At 39.3% G+C, this 22,893-nt stretch overlaps 2 protein-coding genes across 2 annotated transcripts; one reads left to right on the top strand and one right to left on the bottom strand.

The window, feature by feature from the left end:
• Nucleotides 1–219: 219 nt before the first annotated feature.
• cog4 (component of oligomeric golgi complex 4) lies at nt 220–13,768 on the top strand. Its single transcript, XM_015403608.1, has 19 exons — nt 220–392; nt 1,733–1,815; nt 1,902–2,016; nt 2,159–2,333; nt 2,511–2,704; nt 4,980–5,085; nt 5,153–5,310; nt 5,392–5,450; nt 5,532–5,656; nt 5,759–5,877; nt 8,326–8,492; nt 8,600–8,765; nt 9,359–9,421; nt 9,510–9,623; nt 10,109–10,201; nt 10,285–10,368; nt 10,443–10,544; nt 10,677–10,805; nt 12,721–13,768. The coding sequence occupies exons 1-19, from the start codon at nt 240–242 to the stop codon at nt 12,853–12,855; spliced, it is 2,340 nt and encodes a 779-aa protein (XP_015259094.1). The 5' UTR covers nt 220–239; the 3' UTR covers nt 12,856–13,768.
• On the bottom strand, nt 13,618–22,305 carry LOC107103784 (guanine nucleotide-binding protein G(o) subunit alpha). Its single transcript, XM_015403609.1, has 8 exons — nt 21,930–22,305; nt 21,779–21,821; nt 19,060–19,201; nt 18,636–18,796; nt 18,416–18,544; nt 18,195–18,324; nt 15,900–16,053; nt 13,618–15,821 (listed from the first exon to the last, which is right to left on the bottom strand). Exons 1-8 carry the CDS (start codon nt 22,045–22,047, stop codon nt 15,634–15,636), a joined length of 1,065 nt encoding a protein of 354 aa, XP_015259095.1. The 5' UTR covers nt 22,048–22,305; the 3' UTR covers nt 13,618–15,633.
• Nucleotides 22,306–22,893: the final 588 nt, after the last annotated feature.

Below are 22,893 nucleotides of genomic sequence, written 5' to 3' on the forward strand. Positions count from 1 at the left end.
GGTTGTGGGTTTATCTTGGAATCGTGAATAACGCCAAGCTGTTTTTTTTTTTTTACGTATGATATAAAGCATTTTTATGTATATGAATGATAAAGAAAACACGGTCATGAAAATCCATGCGTAACAGAACAATATAGATGCAAAGGTGAGCTGTTTTATTGGCGAAGTGTTACCTGCCAGACTAAACTCAGGGAAACCTTAGCACACTGCTGACGTTGACGCTTTTTTAATGGCGGAAGATGGCTGACAGCGGAGCTCTCATGTCTGTAGGAGCTCTGGCAGCGCAGAGGACCGACTCCGGCGCTCTTTCGTCCGTAAGCATGGAAACGATCTCCGGGCTAACGGAGCTGGAGGATCTGGAGCGGGTTTATCAGCAGCTCTGTACCGAGGAGGTAGGTGCCGGAGATGGATCTACATTTGTGCCTACGTCACCACGTAAACTTCCGCGATGCTACAACATTCAGTCAGATCAGAAAACATACAAAAAATACACCGTTGATTTAATATCGAAGCAACTGGATCAGAATAACACTGTTTCTTAGAGGATAGCTTAAAGTTCAGTGTCCAATGTAACTATAGTGAGTAATTATAGGCGAGTTTAGCTAATGGAAACAAAACTATTTTTACCAGTTTTTTAAAGCTACTAACCAGTGCTTTTTCAAATAAAAAGCCCACTTTTTGATTATGTTTGTTTTGTTATGTTTGTTTTGCTATATTGTAAACTATTTTTAAATTAAGGCAAGAAACTGTAAGATATACTGTATCTGCCTACCTCTCCAGGCAACTTAGCCCCCCTCTCTCTTATTCCATATTTTAATCATCTGTTTATTTGGTACAGGTATAAAATGGTTTTAGTTATGTATAACAATGTACAGGCATTTCAATAAAAATAATGCATTATAGAAGTCCTTGGCAGGTTGTCAATTTCCTTAAGTGAATATCTTCCACCATAATTCTCAGCTAGGTATTTTAAAATAAAATAAAAAAAAAACATCAAAACTTTGAGAGCTGCTGCAAAATGTGTAACTTAAACCGAAGATGATCTCCCAGCAGCCTGACCTATAATAATCAGTGAGAGATTGCTCCTCCCAAAATGTAGGACTCACAAACTGCTGAACTCATTTGTTACCCAAGCTGTAAAACTCGCCTGGTGGAAGGAGGAGGTGATAGGAAGAGGGACAATGCTCAGCCCCTCCTTGGACATCTTGTGCAAAACATTACCTATAGTCACTCATGTGCAATAATCCAAGTTAACTACTGTGTTTTCTTCCATTAGCTCTGTACTGTGCAGATGTTTTTTATATCTAAAAGAATATTTTTTTGCTTTTTTGTACTATATACACTTTTTTTTATTTAATAATATATATATATAATTTCCCTAAGGGAAAGAACTTGTGTCTTAAAACTCAGTAAACACCTCAAGATGTTAGTTCATGCACCTTTTCGTTTAAACAAAGAAAATCACCAAATTCCCCAGTTGTCTTAAGAACCAGGTTTAAAAAATGTTTGCCAGTATTTCTTCATCTATATAAATTTAAGAAAATATTGTTGAGAAAATACATTTATATATAAAAATTGAAAAAAATAATGTTTTTTTATACCATAATTGCACATAGTGACATGCTACTGACATTAATACATTTTACAATGGTATTCCGAAATGTTAACATTGTGTTTGCACTTCCTGTTTGCTAATCAATTTAACAATTGTAAAAATACATTTTTATTACAGAAAGAAGTTGAAGCTGAGCTGGACAGGCTGGTGGGACAGGAGGGGAACATCCACAATAAGATGCTGGCACTGCAGAGGATGGGGTAACGTCTTTATAGATTGGTTTGAGTCTCAAAGGAGCCTTTTGTCTGAGGTCTTTGTGATTATGGTATTTATTTTTGTCTTGCAGACCCAATCTACAGCTGATTGGAGGAGACGCCAGTCAGCTGTCGGGGATGATCACATTCACATGCAGTCTTGCTGAAAATGTCAGCCAGAAAGTTAGACAGCTAGACCTGGCAAAAGTGAATATACATCTATTACTTTTCCTATGTGGAGATTTTAGTATTTAATGCAGAAATATTCAATGTGGACAGTTATACTTTTAACACAATAGTAACTAAATGTCTCATTTCATGCATTTGTTTTTATATTTTTTTCTTTCAGACACGGCTTTATAATGTCATCCAGCGAGCTGACGATATCTTGGACCTGAAGTTCTGCACTGACGGCGTACAGACGGCGCTGCGTAATGAAGATTACGAACAAGCTGCAGCGCACATCCATCGATACCTTTCTTTGGACCAATCAGTGATTGAGCTGAGCCGTCAGGGAGAAGAACGTATGAGGCTTTATTTAACTTTTGTGCTGCTGTGTTTTTATTTGCACCAATTCAAAAACCTACTAAGATGTTTGAATTAGGATACAAACGTTACCTTTGCATGTTATCGCCATCATTTCTCTCATCTTCATCGATAGCTAAACTTTATAACAGTCAGTATGGGTCATTTCTAAACAGGCAGCGCTGTGGATGCCAGTTTAGTGACCCTGCAGGAGGCAGAACAAAAGCTGAAGGTGATTGTTGCAGAGAAGCTTGATGAGGCTGTAGCAAAAGTCGACCTGGCTCAAGTGGAGAGGTTCTTCAAGATCTTCCCTCTTCTGGGCCTCCACCAGCAGGGTCTCGCCCGATTTGGTCAATACCTTTGCAGTCAGGTGGGTTTTTAAAGCAGAACTGCTAATGTGTTGGAAAGGAAAGGTTATTTGTTGTTTGTGCAATGTCAAAATTTGATCAAACAAGCTGATCAATTTGGCAGCATACTAAACAACAGGTCAGAAATGTAGACTGATCCCAAACTTTATACCAAATTAAACTTTTATTGGTTGGTTTTGACTGTTTAGATAACAATGAAATTGCTTTGCTTTAAAAGATCTACTCTGTAATTCTATAATTTGATTAATGCCACAAAATCAGATACATACTGAATAAGTAATAGCTATAATCTCAACATCATTTACAGTGGGGCCAAAAAGTATTTAGTCAGCCACTGATTGTGCAAGTTCTCCTACTTAGAATAATGAGAGGTCTGTAATTTTCATCATAGGTACACTTCAACTATAAGAGACAAAATGTGAAGAAAAAAATCCAGGAAATCACATTGTAGGATTTTTAAACAATTTATTTTTAAATTATGGTGGAAAATAAGTATTTGGTCAATAATTAAAGTTCGACTCAATAATTTGTAGCATAACCTTTGTTGGCAAAGTCATTACCAGGTTTGCACACACTGTAGCTGGTACTTTGGCCCATTCTTCCCTACAGATCTCCTCTAGAGCAGTGATGTTTCGGTCCTGTCGGATGGGCAACATGGACTTTCAACTCCCTCCACAAATTTTCTATGGGGTTGAGGTCTGGAGAGTGGCTAGGCCACTCCAGGACGTTGTAATGCTTTTTACGGAGCCACTCCTTCGTTGCCCGGGTGGTGTGTTTGGGATCATTGTCATGCTGGAAGACCCAGCCACATTTCATATTCAAGGCTCTCACCGATGGAAGGAGGTTTTAGCTTAAAATCTCACGATACATGGCCCCGTTCATTCTTCCCTCAGCCCCAAAGCATGATGTTTCCTCCCCCATGCTTCACAGTAGGTATGGTGTTCTTGAGATGCAACTCTGCATTCTTCTTCTTCCTCAAAACAGTTGGGTTTTTACCAAAAAGTTCTATTTTGGTTTCATCTGACCACATGACATTTTCCCAATCCTTTTCTAGATCATCCATATGCTCCCTGGCAAACTTTAAGTGGGCCTGGACATATACTGGTTTGAGCAGGGGGACACGTCTGGCACTGCAGGGTTTGAGTCTCTCCCGGTGTAGTGTGTTACTTATGGTAGCTTTTGTTACTTTGTTCCCAGGTCACTGCAGGTCATTAATCAGGTCCCTCCATGTACTTCTGGGATATTTGCTCACCGTTATCATAATCATTTTTACCCCACGGGATGAGAACTTGCATGGAGCACCAGATCGAGGGAGATTATCAGTTGTCTTTTATGTCTTCCATTTTCTTACTATTTCTCCCACAGTTGATTGTTTTTCACCCCAAGCTGCTTGCCTATAGATACACTCTTCCCAGGCTGATGCTGTTCTACAATCTTTTTCCTGGTGACCTTCGACAGTTCTTTGTTCTCGGCCATTGTTGAGTCTTGAGTGTGACTTCTTAAAGAAGAAGTTACAGGTCTGTGAGAGCCAGAAATCTTGCTGGTTTGTGGGTGACCAAATACTTATTTTCCACCATTATCTGAAAATAAATTCTTAAAACATGCTACAATTTGATTTCCTGGATTTTTTTTTTCTCATTTTGTCTCTTATAGTTGAAGTGTGCCTTTGATGAAAGTTACAGACCTCTCCCATTATTGTAAGTAGGAGAAATTGCTCAATCAGTGGCTGACTAAATACTTTTTGGCCCCACTGTAGGTCTGGCCCTTTCAATAGGCCGTTCTAAGACCGTTTCATTGTACAGTATCTCTGGCTGTATGCCGAAGATCTTTTCACTTCTTTTTTTGTTTGTTTTTAATTCCAGTCTTGCTCTGTTTTTAACTTCATCCCTCCTCCCATCAAACCCGTCCAGCTTTAACTCTTTCTGTTAAAAAGAAGCACCCCCACAGCATGACCCTAATGTTTGTGGGGGTCATGTGTGCAGTGTTAATCCTTTATACATCTATAGAATTTTGTATGAAGTATTTTGTTCTCATCTGATCAGAATACTTTCTGTCATGTTTTTTCTTTCCCTTACATGGCTGGAAGTAGTGTTTCTTTTGCTTTTCTTTAACTCACCATCCTCCATCATCTACTCCTCTGGTTCCCTTCTGTCATTCCTTCGTATACCCACATCCTGAAAAAAACGTCCCCATCTTTTAGGTTTTAGTTTGCCACTTAAACTTGATATTTTGAGAGACTTTTCCCTCTTTGTATTTTTTGCACGCTCCCTTTCACAGCTCGCCTCCAAAGCTGAGGAGAACCTGCTGCTGGCGACAGGAGGTGATGTGGGGGAGAAGAGAGCTCTGCTGGTATTTGCAGACACGTTAACACTGCTGCTGGAAGGTGAGGAATCCTCCATCTGCGCTGGCTCATGACATGACTCCATTGAAACGATGGCTTCTCTTCATAGGTATCGCCCGTGTTGTAGAGACCCATCAGCCCATAGTGGAAACATATTATGGTCCAGGTCATCTGTACACTCTCATCACTCACCTGCAGCAGGAATGTGACCGCCAGGCGCAGAAAATCGTCGACACGTTCATCAAGCAAAGAGGATACCACAACAAGGTGTGTGTTTGTGTGTCGGCTGAGCTGCATCCTGTGGTTTCTGCTCCAGATATCTGACCCCTTTAAACCCTTGTCCTCTAGTTCCAGGTTGTCCAGAGCAGCATGATAAAGAGCGTACCAGCAGAGCGGATCGAGCCAAGGTCTTTAGCCATCTGTCTGCTTTCTGTCTCCATCTCCTTTTTATCTCTGCATTGTTTGTATGATTATTCCATGTCTAACAGGGAGCTGGATCCCGTACTGTCAGAAGTAACCCTGATGAACGCCCGGGCAGAGCTCTACCTGCGCTTCCTGCGTCGCCGAATAATGGCCGACTTTGAAGTTGGAGATGCTCAGAGCATCACGCAGGGTATCTTCATCTCAAAGCATTGCTTTTTGTTTTGGAGAGCTCTTTTCTTGTTATGATTTGGGCTAAAATGGATTATTCCTTCCTTTCTCCAATAACTCTTAGAGCACCAACAGAATTTGGAGAAGCTAATCAAACACTGTTTACTGAGCACCATGATTCAAGAGCTGATTGGATACTACATCCCAATGGAGGAGTACTACATGAGAGAGTCTGTTAACAAGGTCAGGCTTACAAACCATTATTCTGTTGTACAGAATGTGATTAATTGTTAAATTAATCCTCAAAACCATTCTGGAACACCGACACAATAAGCTATTTATGTAAACCATCATTTAATAATATTCATTCAGAATCATTTGTAATGTTAAAAAGATCACAGCTGGGTATTTCTAAAAAGCTTTAGAAATCACGGCTATTGTTAACAGGAATAATTTGATTGATATAGATTAATAATATACAGGATAAACTGATGGAAAAGGTTTTAAAAGGACTTATGAAGTAGTTTGAATAGAAATTAACCAATTTTAACTCTCTGGCTATACATGACCTCTAATCTTCAGTCAGCCTGTTACAATTTTTTTTTATTTTGTACCCCTCAAACTTTGATAGGTGATGAATCTACACAGAGAATAATTGCTTTTATTGATTACTTTGCTTTTTTTATATGAGTTGTTGGTTTGTTTACAACTACAGTAAACTGTGGTTGTTGTTTTGGGTTTTTTTTTAAGAGAAAATAATCTCAGTAGCATTGTTTTGATTTATAGTACAACCCCTTTAGTCTGATGCCCATAAAGAAAATCCAGGGTAAATTACCATCACTGTAGATCTACCCAGTAAAAGGACCCAGACGTTTCTCAGAGAACATCAGTGAACATTATTACAGTGTGGGAAGGAAAAAGGGTGGGGCAAATAAAAACCCCCAAGAAAGCTGACGTGTCTGATGAAGTCCTCTAACAAGCCACAACAAAGAAAGGCGGGACCAAAATGTAAATGTTTGGCCTACATGGAAAATGCTGTGTGGTGGAAAACATGACCCTGAACGCACCACCCCCATAGGGAAGACACCTCTTCATGTTAAGGAAGCAGGTCAGAGCTACTGGGTAGGAGGATGATCCAGGTCAGTGCTAGAAGGCTTTAGACTCTGGTGGAGGTTCAAAGAAAATCTTTGACTAGACTTAAATCTTCATATTCCTCTATTCATCGTGTATCTCAATCGAGGCAAGTTTATTTATGTAGCACGTTTCATTGACAAGGCAATTCAAAGTGCTGTACGTAAAAAAAGTACATTGCAGCAAAATAGAGGCAACACCAATAATTATAGAGAATAAAAGTAAACCATCAAAATAAGAAAATCATAGCAGTTATACGCTGCTTTGTGTTGGACTATCACATGCAATCCAACTGAAATACATTTAGAGTTATGGTACTAATGTTTACTGTGACATTCCAAGTTACCAGGCATTTTTTGCCTGGAGCCTATCAGTGATTTTTTTTTTTTTTTGTATTTTGTTTATTGATTGATTAATCTAATGCAGCACTCTCTGAAGCTTGTAGCCATATGCTTTGTTTTTATTTCCAGCCTTGTCCCTTGTGTAAACAGGTGTTTCCATTTCCTCTAAAAAAATCTCCTTAAGAGGTGCCGTCCTACATCCTTCACATGTGTCTCTGGTCCAATCACATGACCTATATCCTCCTTGGTGATCATGTTCTTCTTCTTTAAGCCTTTATTCACATGTGTTAAAGCTGAAACACATCCAAGTTTCAGCTGTTGCTGGTAAATTCTTCAGGTTGTAAATTGAATAAAATAAAAATCCTGCTCCTTGTTTTTGTGAACCTGTAAATAGGATCTGTATCTGTTGTTTTTCAATGACTTGGTTTCTTAGGGATGCTCTGTTTCATATCCTAAGTTACTGACCTGATTCCAGTTAAGCGAATTACTTCCAGTGTGTTGGAGTTGTTTCGCTGCCTCATTATGATATTTGCCCCCATGGGTGTTTATAGAGGACTTTTAGTCCTGCTGTGTCTTGTCTGTGTCATTGGTAATATGGATGTTCTAATAAGGGCCACAAATTTAACAAACAGTATTACTTTTTTTTCTTGTATTTTGCATCTGAATTCTGTTAGTGGCATGAAATTAAAAATAGTCTAGACTTATTCATGACTTTTGTATTATAAGATTGTTCTGCGTGTCTGCACTTGGTGGACTGTAAAGCTATTGATCTTAAAGCTGGAGCGAAGACCTCTCTCTGTGGGTCATAAGTCGCCCTGAGCGGTCCTGAAGCAGTCTCTCAGGAAGGCATTGGGCATATTACTGCCAACATGTTTTGCCAAAATTATTAAAAGGAATGAAAAAAATGATTGGAAGTCATAACATAAGTAAACTAGTGTAAATGGAGTTTTATTTATTTTATTTTTTATGTTGTTTTGTTTTCTGATATTCAAAATAACAAAGATTTTAGTTTACACACTTCAGGAGTTAAATACCTGAGGCATTTTCTTTGTCATTGCTTTAAACAAAAAGAATTTTGGAACTTAAGCATATTGTTAATGTTGATGAGTCCCAGATTTTCACAGGAAATTTACTGTTTATTCTAATTTTGCGTCTTTAGTATGTGAAGTTATGTTGCCTGCTTTTTATAGAACATATTTATCACACTCCTTTACTTCAGGCTGTCACCATGGACACATATGAGAAGGGTCAGCTGACCAGCAGCATGGTGGATGACTGTTTCTACATTGTTAAAAAGTGCATCAGCAGATCATTATCCAGCTCCAATATAGACTGCCTCTGCGCCATGATCAACCACGCCAACTCATTGCTGGAGACTGACTTCAGGTAACAACTCAACCTCTCCACCTCATACATTAAAAGGTTTTCTAAAACTCACTACCTTGTATCTCACATTAATGCATTTTTATGCATGGTACGTTTCATCCCATCAGAGAGGTGTTGTACAACAGGCTGCGTCAGGGCTTCCCAGCTACCACGCTTCAGGACATCCAGCGGGGAGTCAGCAGTGCGGTGAGCCTGATGCAGAGCAGCTTACAGCAGGGGAAGTTTAATACGCTGGGCATCGAGAGCACCGAGAATGCCAAGGCTGCGTTCCTGGTAAGATGAACATAGACACAACACTGTCCTGCAGCTACTATAACCCAGAATTAGGGTTGACTTGATTGATTTTATTGTTCTCACTGTTGAGAAATGTACTCGTTACATTAGCTTAAATAGTCAAAGGAAAAGAATGTGCCAAAGGAAGACAAGGGTAAATGGGATATGTACAGTATGTACAGTGTGTCCACATATGACAGCTTTTTTACATTGCACAAGTTATTGCCATTGTAGACCAAAAGCCTTATTCATTCATTGGAGCATAAATATTTTGAATTCCTTCAGGTTTTTAAAGTCCAATAAATATGTACAAATGTGCTAAAAGGGTTACAGTATTATCCTTGCATATCTCCATAACCCTTTGTCAGACTTTTTGGAATCTCAAAAAAAAAAGGCAGCCAAAAGTTGTATGGCTTTTTAATGCCTTTATAAACTTATAATAGCAGTAGTTCTTGAATTTGTTTCTATTTATTTAATATAAAGATCAAATAATCTTGTATTCAACCTTATAACTAGACCCTAACTTCAGAAAACTGTCTGGTTCTGATCTCTGGCTGATTGTCGCACTTCTATAACGTGTCTGTCCAACTCAGGTCACTTTGAATAATGTAGAGGTTTGCAGTGAAAATATCACTACTCTAAAGAGAAACCTGGAGGTAAGTTGCAAATTTTTTTCCACTTTCTGATCTACATTCTTTCGGTAAATTGCTCCACTAACAAAAAAGCTGATTTGTTTCCTGGCAGAATGACTGCTCCAAGCTGTTTAGTCAGGGGATAGGATCTGGTGAAAAAGCAAAGATCGAGAGTTGTTTGTCTGACCTGGTCAGCACTTCTGCAAAGTTCAAGGATCTATTACAGGTTAGTCGAACAGGGAAAAATTGAGGAATATTGATAGTTTTCTGTCAATTAAGCCAAAGTGGTCTATGTTTTTACTGTTACACTTGAAATTGCTTATAAAGTTTCCATAAATCCATTCAAAAGGACCAAGGTAAACTGTTTAAAGTCCCTGATGCATGAGTAGAACCCTTGTATGAGTTTGCAGATCCATCCATCCATTTTCCCTCACGCTTATCCAAAGCGGGTTCATGAGGGTGCTGGTGCCTATCATCAGCTGTCTAGGGGCGAGGGGCGCGGTACACCCTGGAAAGGTCGCCAGTCCATCGGGCAACACAGAGACAAACAGGACAAACCACCATTCCTGCCCGGAATTTGTTGATGATAGATATATTTTAATAAAGTCTTTTAAAGAGCTATCTGTAGAGCTAAGGGAGCCCATTTTTGTCACAATAGGACTTTTCTTAGATGGTGAAAGTTTAAAACCTTAATTTTATTCTAATACTTAGGAGGGTCTAACAGAGTTAAACACGACAGCTGTAAAGCCTCAAGTCAAACCCTGGATCAGCAGCTTTTTATCCATCTCCCACAACATAGAGGAGGTACTAATCATCACACATTTCTGAATGGAAAAGCTCCAGAACTTATGTTTTCCTTTAGTCTTCATTGTTGCCGGTTTCCACAGGAGGAGTTTAATGATTATGAAGCGAACGACCCCTGGGTGCAGCAGCTCATTGTCAACCTGGAGCAGCTCATGGCAGAGTTTAAGGTGTTTAACTTAAATCAGCTCATTTCTGACTGTATTCATTATGTGTTTTAACCCATTTTAATTCACCACCACAGGCAGCCCTTTCTCCTGTAATCTATGACACTCTGACGAGCCTGATGACCAGCCTAATCTCTGTTGAACTGGAGAAGACAGTGCTCAAATGCTCATTTAGCAGGGTAAGGAGCTGATTTTGTCCACTAGGAGGCACCAAACAACCTCTACACATATAAATAATTGCAGAGATTTTCCTGAATAGACCTTTTAGTTTTACCACAGTTCATTTATTTCCTCCCATCACAATGTTGTAGCTCGGAGGGCTGCAGTTTGATAAAGAGCTTCGGTCTCTGGTGGCGTACCTAACCACTGTCACCACCTGGACCATCAGAGACAAGTTCGCCCGCCTAACGCAGATGGCCACCATCCTCAACTTGGAGCGGGTAATTCAGATTCATTACACTCTTGTTGGGATTTTATACTTGCACTGGTTTTTATGTGCATGGATATACTTGTTTAATTTATGTCGCATTTATTCTGAATATTAGGTTGTTAAATGACTTTAAAAAAATGCATGTCATACAGGCTTCCAGTGTTGTAGTACTCGAGATCGGTCTTGGTCTCGAGACCGGTCTCTAGACCATTTTTTGATGGTCTCGGTCTCGTCTCAGACTTGACCGCATTTGGTCTCGGTCTTGTCTCGGTCTCAGGCGCTGAGGACTCGGCATTTTAATTCAAGACCGGTGAAGACCACAACTGTGGAAATAACGCAAATCATCAGAATATTATCAGTTTCTTTAAGATCCTTCTTTTTATTGGATGCTTGGATTCAAATCCAAGCAATAACCTGTCTCATTGGTAAATGCATGTTTTTTTTTGTTTTTTGTTTTTTTTACCGTTGTCACGCCCACCACCTTTCACCTGCGCACTAGCTGCAGCACTTCGATTGAAAGTTACAAGTGGTTGTCTGAGAACGGGAGAAGATGTCGGCCAAATAATCGGTTATAAAATTCGGCTATTTAAATCACAAAGAATATATTCGTAAAGCAACATTGAGAAAAAAGCATACAGCACAATGTAAGTTCTACAGTGCTTCACTATCAGAGACGGTAGGGACTACGTCCAACTTATTACTTAAAATATGTTTATGTTTATTCCAGTTCTGTGTGTTAAATATCTAGGTGTTTTTATGTGAATGTGGGTCTTTTAGATCAATTTTAGTGATTTTGATCATGTTTCACATTTTATTGTCACATACTGGCACTGGTCTTGGTCTTGACTCGGTCTCGACTTCCCTCGGCTTGAGCTTGTTTTCTGAAAGGCCTAAAAAAGCCCAAATATAAGATGAATACAGAGGTGTCCTTTAAGATGGGGCTTTATGAAAATCTGGATCCCAGATGTTAAACAGAAATATCAGTTTTATGTGATCTAATTTATTTGATTCAAAAAGAGAAAGGCAGTTGGCTTTCTTGGGGTTATATTGCCATATAGAAAATGTATGGGTTGACTAAAACAAAACCATTGAAAAAAATATCTACAAAATTTAGCAGATTTCAAGAGATTACTTCACGGCTTTCCCCTAAACCAGAGAGTGGCAGCAGTGAGTATTGACTCAAAAAAAGTATTAGACTGAAGACAAAAATATGGGAAAGCGGAGCGATGCCTCGCTTGGTTTCTTGATCTGCTGATCAAACAAGAAAGGAGAGTGAATGAAGAAGGTGAAAGCACAACAGACACTAGAGGCTGCAGAGACATGCTGGGCCTTATTTATAAGCTTATGAAAGGATTATAAGGAAATTGTTACCAACGATGCACCTCATGCCAAGGAACACCTCATTTAAATTTGGTAATGATTCAGATCAGATGCAAGTTTAACTGTAGGTTTAAGTCACTAAATGGGGAAAAATTAGCTGCTTGGCAGAGGTCTGTGCTCTGCGAGTGCTTTTCTACTTGATCAAGCTTTCAGCTCAGGTAGAATCTGATGTCAGCTGCTTTAGACTCCCGACTAGTTTTAAAACTGTGTTACTTCAATTAGGTTATGGGTAGTGTTTCTTCTGTCTCCTAACAAGCTTAACCAGAAATCAGCAGCTCGTTCTGATAAACCCTGAAACACTGATTACTCTGTTATATTCTATGGTCTTAATATGAGCAAGATTGTGTCCATATAAAATAGGGTTCTGTAGGTGCTCAGTTTTTTTTTTTTAAAGGCAGGTTCAAATGTAGCCAGAATCTTTGTGATTTCCTTTTTATTCATTTGGCAAAATAATTGAAAAATGAGCCAAAAAGTGGAGGGAAATCAGGTTGATTATTGGGCTATTTTCATAGCATCTTGAGATCTCTGTTTATATCTATGTGCAGGTGACGGAGATCTTGGATTACTGGGGTCCTAACTCAGGCCCACTGACATGGCGGCTGACTCCCGCGGAGGTGCGTCAGGTTCTGGCATTGCGGATTGACTTCAGAAGTGAAGATATCAAGAGGCTGCGACTTTAGATCAAGAGGCAACGGCTTTTAGCGATGGGGAAGAAAGACCCACCTGATGCATATGGAAAAAACAAAAACTCTTAACAGATGTGTGCACAACACAAAACAAAACCCCTGTTTGTTCCTCGGTGCTTTTTTCTTTGCAGTTTGGCCAGCTGATCCCAGTCTGCATCAGTTCCAGCTGAGCTTTAAGAGACACGGGGTTTCACAGCAGTGATGGCAAACAGTTTGATCCTAATTAACTGTAAAATGTTTAATTAAAATCCTCAATGTGTAACTGTATCAGAGTAGAGTTGAAATATTTTTAACCTAAAACTGGCTGAGAGGAAAAACTGGGACACATTGGGACTATGGAGTGGAGCTGTGGGGCCATGGGTGCAGCAGAGCAGTAATGAACATCCCAGCCATTAAACTGACAGAAGCAGGTCAGACAGCTGATCCAGCCTAGTCATTCAATATATGAATAGCTTCTTGCCGGTGATGATGGAACACTTTTAACCTAATAAATTGAGAGCTTGCTGTGCTGTGCTCCTGATCCCTGCCGTCCAGCACATTTCACTGCCAGACCTGCTCCCAATCTTTTTTATACATATTTCTGACTCCAAACGCGCAGCTTTGTTCACAGGGCACTGAAGCATTAAAAGTGGTTCACTCTCTCATAATATTCAGCCTAATTTCCCGGTCCAGCATTATTTTTCTGTGCAGATTAAAGCAAAGGGAACAGCTTGTTACAATGCGACGCAATCAAAACTCAAAGACTGCCAAAGCAGAGATAGGAAAAGTGTGGCTTTAATGTAAACACAACATTCGATTGGCTCAGCACAAACATTCCACATGAGAGCAACCAATAAACTACTGAGTAGGATGGGGGTGCAGCACAAAAACATTCACAGTAAAAAAAAAATCTGGTATAATCATAATATATATATACAGTACGGTGCTTTTTCGGGTGAAAATGGAGATAGGATGTGAGGAATGACTGATATGTGATGGGTTAAAGAGAGTACGGGAATGGGAGGGTGAATTTTAGGGTGAAGATGGGTGGGCTTTTGATTTCCCTGCAAACAGAGAAACATGATTGATGGTGGAGGGGTGGGTTCAAATCAGAAAAAGCCCCCGACCAAAGTCTGCCTCAGTTGAGGTTGTCTTTTTCTTTGCAGTCCACATCCAAGGGCCGGGTAGCAGCCAGAAAACATGGACGCTGCTGCTTTTTGCTCCCTCTGCCCCTCAGTGTAACATGAATGGAAACCAATACAGTGCTGTGATAAGTATTCACCCCTTCCAGATTTCTTCTTTGCATTTTGAAAAAGTCTGACATGAATTTAAAAACTCATTCATATCTATCACCCAAGAAAGGGTACCAATGCCATTTTAAGGCTTTCAAATCCAGTGTTAGACAGTAGGAACCATTATCCAGAAATGGAGAAACATGGATCGTTGGTCGGTCTACTCGTACACTGTTAAGAGTTCATCAATGATTTAATATAGAAGGTCAACAGAGAACCAAAAGATTATCTCTAAAGCGCTGCAGGCCTTATTTACCCCAATGTAGCCTTATGAAAAAGGAAAAGACTGAGCAAAACTCATCATCAGAAGAGTCCCTAAGCAAAACTCACTGCTGAAATATCTTGATAATCCCTAAAACTGCAGTGAAGATGTTAACTGGATGCTGTGTTCTGTTACACCTGCCAGTCGACTAACAGCATTACAGAAGAAGAATTTATCAACAGTAGAAAGTGATGGAGTGATTAGTGTGTTTTCTGTTCATTGTGAGAAAGACATTTACAAAGAAAGCTGGGTCATCTAACGCCCCTACATGCAACAGGACAATAAACTCAAATACACCAGAATGTCCACATCTAGAGGGTGCTGAGACTAAAAGGAGATTTGAGAGTAGTCTAGTCAAAGCCCAGGCTTAAATTCAACCAATATGCTGTGATATGATCTTAAACGGGTCATTCATGCTTCAAAAACCCTACAATCTGTAAGGGGGGTGTTCACAGCACTGTATATGGTACGGGACTAATCTAAAAGGTAGGAAGCATAAATAAATCATTTATTATAATAAAATCTGATATTTAAATCATATAAATCAACAGTATGAGCTATAATTTCTGATTCTAATCCCCTATATGTAATTCTCAGATCATTGGCACCAATGTTTTCTCTTCCTTCCTGTTTTCCTAGATATAACTGGCTGATGGGTGGCAACCAGCAGCTGCTCTAAACAGAAGAATCTTCTCTTTCATGATGTTTGACAGAAAAAACTAAAAACAGATTGGAACAGACCAGCAGGCTTAATTGGTCACGTGTCAGTCTGAAGGAAAGTTAACACAGCCTCCTTCTTTACTTTGCGTCCATGCCCGTCAGCCACAAGACACCGTCATCATCATCATCTCCACCTTCACGCTCAGCAGCTCGTGGCATGGAGCACCAAAGGCTGTTTTCAGAGCCACAGCGCCTCAGGGTTACAGGACAGTGTCCCTTTCTGTGTTTCTGGGCGAGGCTTTAGCTGAACAAACCTCTGATGCTTCAAGCCTTCAATAAACATTCAACTTAAAAACACATTTTTTAAAGAAAACAAAAAAAAAAACTGAGGTTTAGATTTAAAATAAGAGGACAGGGATACAAATCATGGCATTGATCCAGTGTGGTGTTTGACGACAGCTCTTTGGGTCCCGTTTGGACGTGTAGAATTACATATTTATGCATTTAAGAATAATCAAAGTTATCATTATTAACACCTCACGCACTCTATGACGACCTCTGTGCTTCTGGCATGCGGCCTCAGTATAAGCCGCAGCCTCTAAGGTTGTTTGCAATAATGATGTCGGTGACAGCATCAAACACTACCTGGATGTTTCCTGTGTCTGTGGCACAGGTCAGGTGACAGTAGATCTCCTTGTTGGGAGAGCGGTTCTTGCTCTCAAACTGAACCTGAATGTAAGCCGTAGCGTCTTCATAAGTATTAGCACCTGGAGAGGGAAGAGGGGAGACATATTACGCTTAGTTTATCTGGGCGCGGAGGAGAGGACACACCTTTACTGACTTACCTGTGTATTCTGGAAAACAGATGGTCAGTGGTGACTTCTTGATCTTTTCAGCAAACAGATCTTTCTTATTAAGGAAGAGGATGATGGAGGTGTCAATGAAGAACTTGTTGTTGCAGATGGAGTCAAAGAGCATGAGGGATTCATGCATGCGGTTCTGTGGGAAGAAGAGCGACATTCAGCTAAAATTTACCTATGAACCCTTCCTATCAGGTCAACACTCAGACAAATGTTTTAAGATACATATTTATTAATCTGAGGAACTTTCCCATAGCTGGATTGTCTTTATATCTCTTGGTGTAATGCAAACACTTTACTAAATCCTTTTATAATACAGATCTAATCATTCTCCATACTCCATTGCACTTTTTTCAGGTTCCCTGAGGTGTCCAGAAACAGGTGTTGGGTAGATACCTAAAATGGGGACTAAAAGTGAGGCGTGGTCCTCATCAGTGGAGCAGCCTCTGAAGATTTGACAGAAGCTGGGAGTTTGGATTCATTCAGTTTTTCTTTTAGTTAAAGTTAATCATCATACAGCTTTTTCTTCTGCTTTTAAGTAATTTTATATCCTAATATAGTTATTTACAAGCATAAAAGGCTTTTTTAATGTAATAAAAAGTTTAAAGATAGTTATAGAATGTTGCTCCAATTAAATATCTCTCTCTTATCCTACAGTAAACTTTTTCATTTCAATTTCTATTTTAATGTTAGATTCTATATTCATGCTTTATTCCTTTATAATGTTTCTAGTTTTAATTTTTTAAAAGAGATAAATGAAATATCTTCCTGTTTTATCTTATAAGTTTTTTGTATGTTTTGTTTCCTATTAAAGTTATTCGAAATTTCAGTAATTACTGCAGTCATATTAAATAAATGAGATTATTATTGAAAAGTTCAATTATTTAATCAACTCAATTGACTAAGTGAAACACATATAGATTAACTACAAACAGACGGGTGTTTTAGAGTTTTTATTTCTGTTATATTTGAGTATTTTCCATGTATAGCTATTAGAAAACAGATTATTTAAGATTGGAATGTCAAATGGGGAAAAAAAAAAAACAGAATCTAAAAGAAATCTGGGTGCATTATGAAGTATGTTAACTTCCTGCTATAACGTTGTTATTTTAAAAAAGTCATTTTATTCTGACAAACGAGTCTTAAAAGACCAATGTTCAAATGCGTTGAGATGTGATTTTATGTTTTTATATTATTTTGATATGTTTTTGAAAGCATTTTATTTTGGCTTTTACCCACTTTACAAAATATAATAGGATGCATTTCTGTTTTGTCTTTTTCCTATCTCTTTTTCATATTGTAGGGCTGAAACAATCTGATTTATAGTGATTGCTATTATATCGATTATTGTCAACTAATTTATTAATAGTTTAATTTTTAAATGGGGTGTAGAGACTCTAAGACATGCCTTTATCTGACAGAGCAACCCACTTAAAGCAGGAATTATATCAACATTGTAAAAAATATGTATAAACAATTTGCATTTAAAATACAAAACTTTTATGTCTCTCAATATGGTCTATTCAGAACTCCCTAAGTGGAAAAGTTTGACCTGGTTTAATTTAGTAAAACATCTTCTTTCAGGAAACTTTGGCAATCCGATTATTAATAAAAAAAATAATCCACAGATTAATGGTTTGCAAAATAATCGTTAGTTGCAGCCCTAATTAGCTATGCTAGATATTTTTTTATATTTATGAATTTAATCAAGTTTTGACTTGATATTGACTCAAGTATTGATAAAGTTTTTACTTATATCTAGACATTTACAGACATTTTAGGTTGTAACTTTTTTATCCATGTATTTTTAAATATTTTATTGTTTTGTGTCAGTTATTAATAATTCTAATCTATCACCTGTCCATCCATCTTCTACCTCTGGTGGGGCTGATGCCTTTTCCAAGAGTCTATAGGCAAAAGGCGGGGTTCCCCTTGGCCAGGTCGCCAGACTATTCAATTGTATTTTTTTCCTTTTTATAAAAATGAACATCTAACATGGTCTTATCTATCATAGTTTCTTTGTTTTATTTGTTTACCCTTAATATTTAAGGAATATTTCTTTATATATTGTATATTCCAGTTCTTTTTCACTAAAGTAAACTATTGTCACCTTTTTTTTGCCTTTTCATATTCTTTACAGCACTTTTTGTCAGATTAATGTATGGCCCATAATGAAAAAAAAACTTTGATTGATTGAAGAATGGAGTCAGTATGATGGTGGCAATGGAAATTATTTATAGGCTTGAAAAATCACAGCACCACTTTCCCCCCAGTACTTACAGTTGTTTCATCTTCATGGAGCACCTGGTCGTATCCGCTTAGAGCGACGCAGAAAATAATAGCTGTCACATCCTCGAAACAGTGGATCCACTTCTTCCTCTCTGACCTCTGACCACCAACGTCAAACAGCCTGTAAACAGAGACAGCAGGTAGGTTCAAAGCAAAAGCTAATGCTGCTAAAAATCACTCCTCACAAGCTGCTGCAGGTTTTTGTTTTCTACCTGAAATGGAGATTTTTGAAGGTGAAATGGGTTTCGACAATGCCGGTGGTTTTCACTCGGGTCCTCAGAATGTCCTGTTCTGTGGGCTGGTAGTCTGCCGCTCCAATACGGTCTAGACTGTCCAGGTAGCTGTTGGCAACAGGAGAAAATATTAAAAAATTAAAGGACTATTGTTTTCTGCTTTGTTGTGTATAGAAAAGTGGCTTTTTGCTGAACTCACTATTGAGCCGAGTCATTCAGCTGGTATTCTCGAGCTCGGCTGAAGCACTCTTGAGTCCCGGGATCGGCCCATAGACGCTTCATAGCAGCAAGAAGCTCTGCAGAATACGGCTCTGTGTCCTCCATACGACTGACTACATCACAGACCAGCTTTGCGTCAGCCTGTTTCATAAGTTCAAAGGGAGCAGACAGAAATATGATCTTGTTAATTATTTATCACCAACTGAGACAATTTTGTTGGCTTTTTTAACAATGAATATATGAATTGACTTTGCTTAAATTACTAGTTACACTACAGCTTCACCTCCATCTATATGCCAGTTGTTGCTTTCTTTCTGACAGTGTCACATATCAAGACTGAATTAATTATAATTTTATTTTCTGCATATTCACTATTCACATAGTGGGATCTGAGTGAGACTAACTTTTCGGTCCTTGTCTCCAAACTCAATTCCCAGTGAATCCATGGCTCGAAGGATGGCTGCCAAGCTCTGGATGGTGTTGCTGTAGACCACAGGCTTATACTGCTTCACATCATCCCCAGAAAAGCCATCTTCATGGATAATCCTGCAGGCATACATAGATATTATCAGACAGGCACAAGCCTGGACTAAACAGAAAGGAAAAAAGAAACATTTCACATCTCCATATGTTTCCTTTTTGAAAAACAACTGACTAAATAAAAGCTCCTCTTTTCCCTCTTTTTCTGGAAAACTGCATTCTTCTGTGATGTGTTTTGTTGTGTTTTCTCATCCTGCATCTTTCTTCTTTCAGCATCATCTTAAGGGGGGGCAGAAACTGATCCCTTTCTTATTCTGTGATGTGTAATCTGGCAGTAATGTGATATTTAAATCATTTATAATGCATGACAACCAATGGAGTTGAATCAATCTGAGCACTAATCAATCACTTCCACACAAGACCTGGCACAATTAAAACTCCTTATAATCTGGCCCATTACCACCTACTTACATTGACTGACTAAATATATAAGACATTCTGCAGAAAACAAACCAACAGTCAGAGCCCTTCAAGCAGTTCCCCATCACATTATTCATAAACACTCAATGACATCCGATGAGGGAAAAACAGATAAGGGATGATGCTTTTTATGTTTCCATCTCATCAGTGCACATTATGAAAAGATGTTTCTGAGCAGAGATTAGCCACATGGCCTGAATCTGTAGCACCATCATCAACATTAACAGTTTTATGGAAGAAAAAAAAAATTAACCTTCAGGGAGCGAATGAGCACAGGTGCATTATTGAAAAAACAAACGGCGGGCTGCAGCTGATGATTAATTCCATACCGTCTGTTAACAAATCATCAGCTGATTGATTTATCTCTAAAATTACAGTTATGCTGTTTTACTAATACTTCTAAACAAATCAAGTGTAAACATTTGAAAAATAGCTTTTGATTAAAATATGTTTTACTTAAATATTCTAAAAAAAAAAAATCCAAGAGACTATGTACATAAAGTCAGACTGATCAGGCCTCTTCTGTTCAAAATAAAACCCATCTAGGCATCATAAATCTTGCAATGTTCTGGGTTAAATACAATTAGTATCAATTTTGAAGGCAGTATAAGTTATTAATGAAGATCTTTCTGACCAATACAGGGTGCTAAAGTGGAAATGTACAAAAATAGACATCGCTGACATTTCTGCAGATGACTGGCAACAGCACCATCCTTGTTTTATTCATAAAATCTGCTCATCATATCCACTGAAGTGCATGCATCGTTTCACCTCCTTTTAAGACTTTTCTCAAACCCTTGAACAGACTCCATCACATTTGTCTTTCCCAAATATGACCTGCAAAAAGAATCTAAAAGCATGTGACGCCACCATGTTCAACTCCAATACCTAAACTTTATAAATCAAAGAGTTCACTTAAACCCATCTATCAGCTGCATAACCATCGGCCAGAGCAACTCCTAAGAGTATTTGTAAACAGTGTTTTTGAGATGCATCTTGGGTTCAGGACAGAGCGGTATGTTATGCATCAACCTGGGAGAACTGGATAGGTAATGAGTTTGAATGGAAACAAGAGGAGGCAGGGCAGACATCTCCCATGATAAATGCTAAATCCCATATCACTCTTTGCTTCTCCATCGTTCCTAAGGGGTAGGCCAAGCCAATTGTTTATGTAAAGTAGGGGGAGAGAGAAGGAAAAAGAAATACCCTCGCAAATGTAAATGTTTTCCTTTGTCATATTTTAAAGGCATAATTATCACTGAAATATGTTGTTAAAAAATTCCAATCAGTCTTAACTTTCAAAGATTTTACCAGTGCAGTTAAAATAAACATTAGTTCAATCACGTTTAATGATTAGTGTGTGCATATATATATATATATATATATATATATATATATATACATATAATATAAAATAGCACGATTAGAACATTGTGTGCATGTAGCAGATATAAATGAGAACCGAGAGAATGCATCAGCTGCCTGATGGCTGTTCCTGACCTGTAGCTGATGTGTTTTAACCCCTACCTGAGTTGCAGTGCCAAAGGGTAGAGTTAAAGCATTGACTCCAGGAAATACGATACGGTCCTAATATTCTAGGGAGGTCTATGTCTTTTCGTGTTGAAACATCTAATAACTTGACTAAGAGGTTTATAGAAGACAACAGCAGTCATTTAAAACATCAAAGGGTGATTTAGATTAGGCGAGGAAAGTTTAGATGCGGTTTTAGAAGCCATATTTCTGAGTAAATCCGCTTTATAAGCAAAGTACTCCAGGCGATATCGGGCACTTAAAGCCATTAAGATTAAAAGCAGAGGTATTCACTAATGGAGCAGTAGTGACCTCACTGTAATTCACACACACCCTTACACAGAGACTCACACACACTAACACACATCCCGTATCCCTAGCTGCACACTCCCTGTAGTCAAGTGAAACCCTCGTTAACTACATTTCAGCACCCCAGGCGATGAACAGCACCCTGGGACGGCCTCGGTGCTGGAGTCACCGGTGATCCTCTGGGGCTTCGGCCTCTTGAAACATGGCGGCCCTGCCTCCGTTCAGACAGAGGAGGCGCAATCTCGGGCCTTTCACTCTGGCTGAGTTTGACAGTAGATAATATGAGCCCAGAAAACGGTGGGAAAAAAAGTATAGGACACTTACTTCATCTGTTTGACAATGGTGCTTTTCCCGGATTCACCACCGCCTGCAAAGAACGGAGGGCAGAGGCAGTGAGATCAGCACCATGGAGAGCACCTCCGCCCAGCTCAGCCCCACCATAAGCACACCGAGGCGCTGCAGCCTCTCCTCTTACCGAGCAGCAGCAGCTTGACGTCCTTGGCAGCCATCACCCCATCCTCTTTCAGGTTTTTCTCGATGGCTCTGCTCCTCTCCATAGCTTCGCGCTCTTCGGCGCTCAGTGTACATCCCATGTTTCCAGGCGAATGAGCAATCCCGTCGTCTCCCCAGTCCGCCCTGTCCCTCGCCGACTCTCGGTCGCTGCGTTGCGTCTCACTTCGCTCTCTTCTCCCGCGCTGACCGCTACAGCATTAGGGCCCGGATTGAGGGCGAAACAGAGCCGGGATCCCGAAACGGTCTTCTTTCCGCGAATGCGAGCCTGTCGCTCCGTGCCCTCGCTCAGAGGGGGTTGGGGGGTGGGGTCGTTGTGACAGAGCCTGCGGGGTTGGGGTTGTTAGGCGGGGAGGGAGGTCTCCAGCTCTCTCTCTTTCTCCTTCTCTCTACAGGGCGGCGCTGATGATGACGAGCCTGAGAGCTTTCAGCCTATCTTTTCACCAAGGCAGACAGGCAGGAGGGTATGGCAAGCCATTGTAACATATAATAAAAGAGGCGGCTGTGATTTATCTAAATGGACAAGTTATGCATGATAAAAAAAAATACTTAGGTCTCTTATAGCCCATTTTATTTACACAAAAGCTGACTGCTACGTTGGATAAAAAAGACATATCACATAACTCAGACGTTGCCATGGTTTTCATTCTGCTGCATCTAAAAGCATGTGCCTCTGCTCTCCGTTCTAAAAACCAACAAGAGGACATGTATGGCTATACTTTTCAGTCATAAACGCAATTTTAAAGTTTTTCAGGGTATCATTGAAAGATGTTAGGAAATAGAGCATGGTGCTCATTTTTTGCAAGCAAGAAGCTGTGTGGGTGTGACAGACTGAGGAGTGTATTTGTGTTTATTTGATCAATAAAACCTGTGCAGATTATCTCTTTATAAGTATGTACCAAAATTTCATTTTACAGTTGTCTTCAATA

This window comes from Cyprinodon variegatus, unplaced genomic scaffold (genome assembly GCF_000732505.1).
Source record: "Cyprinodon variegatus isolate N-32 unplaced genomic scaffold, C_variegatus-1.0 Scaffold1527, whole genome shotgun sequence".
Lineage (NCBI taxonomy): Eukaryota > Metazoa > Chordata > Actinopteri > Cyprinodontiformes > Cyprinodontidae > Cyprinodon > Cyprinodon variegatus.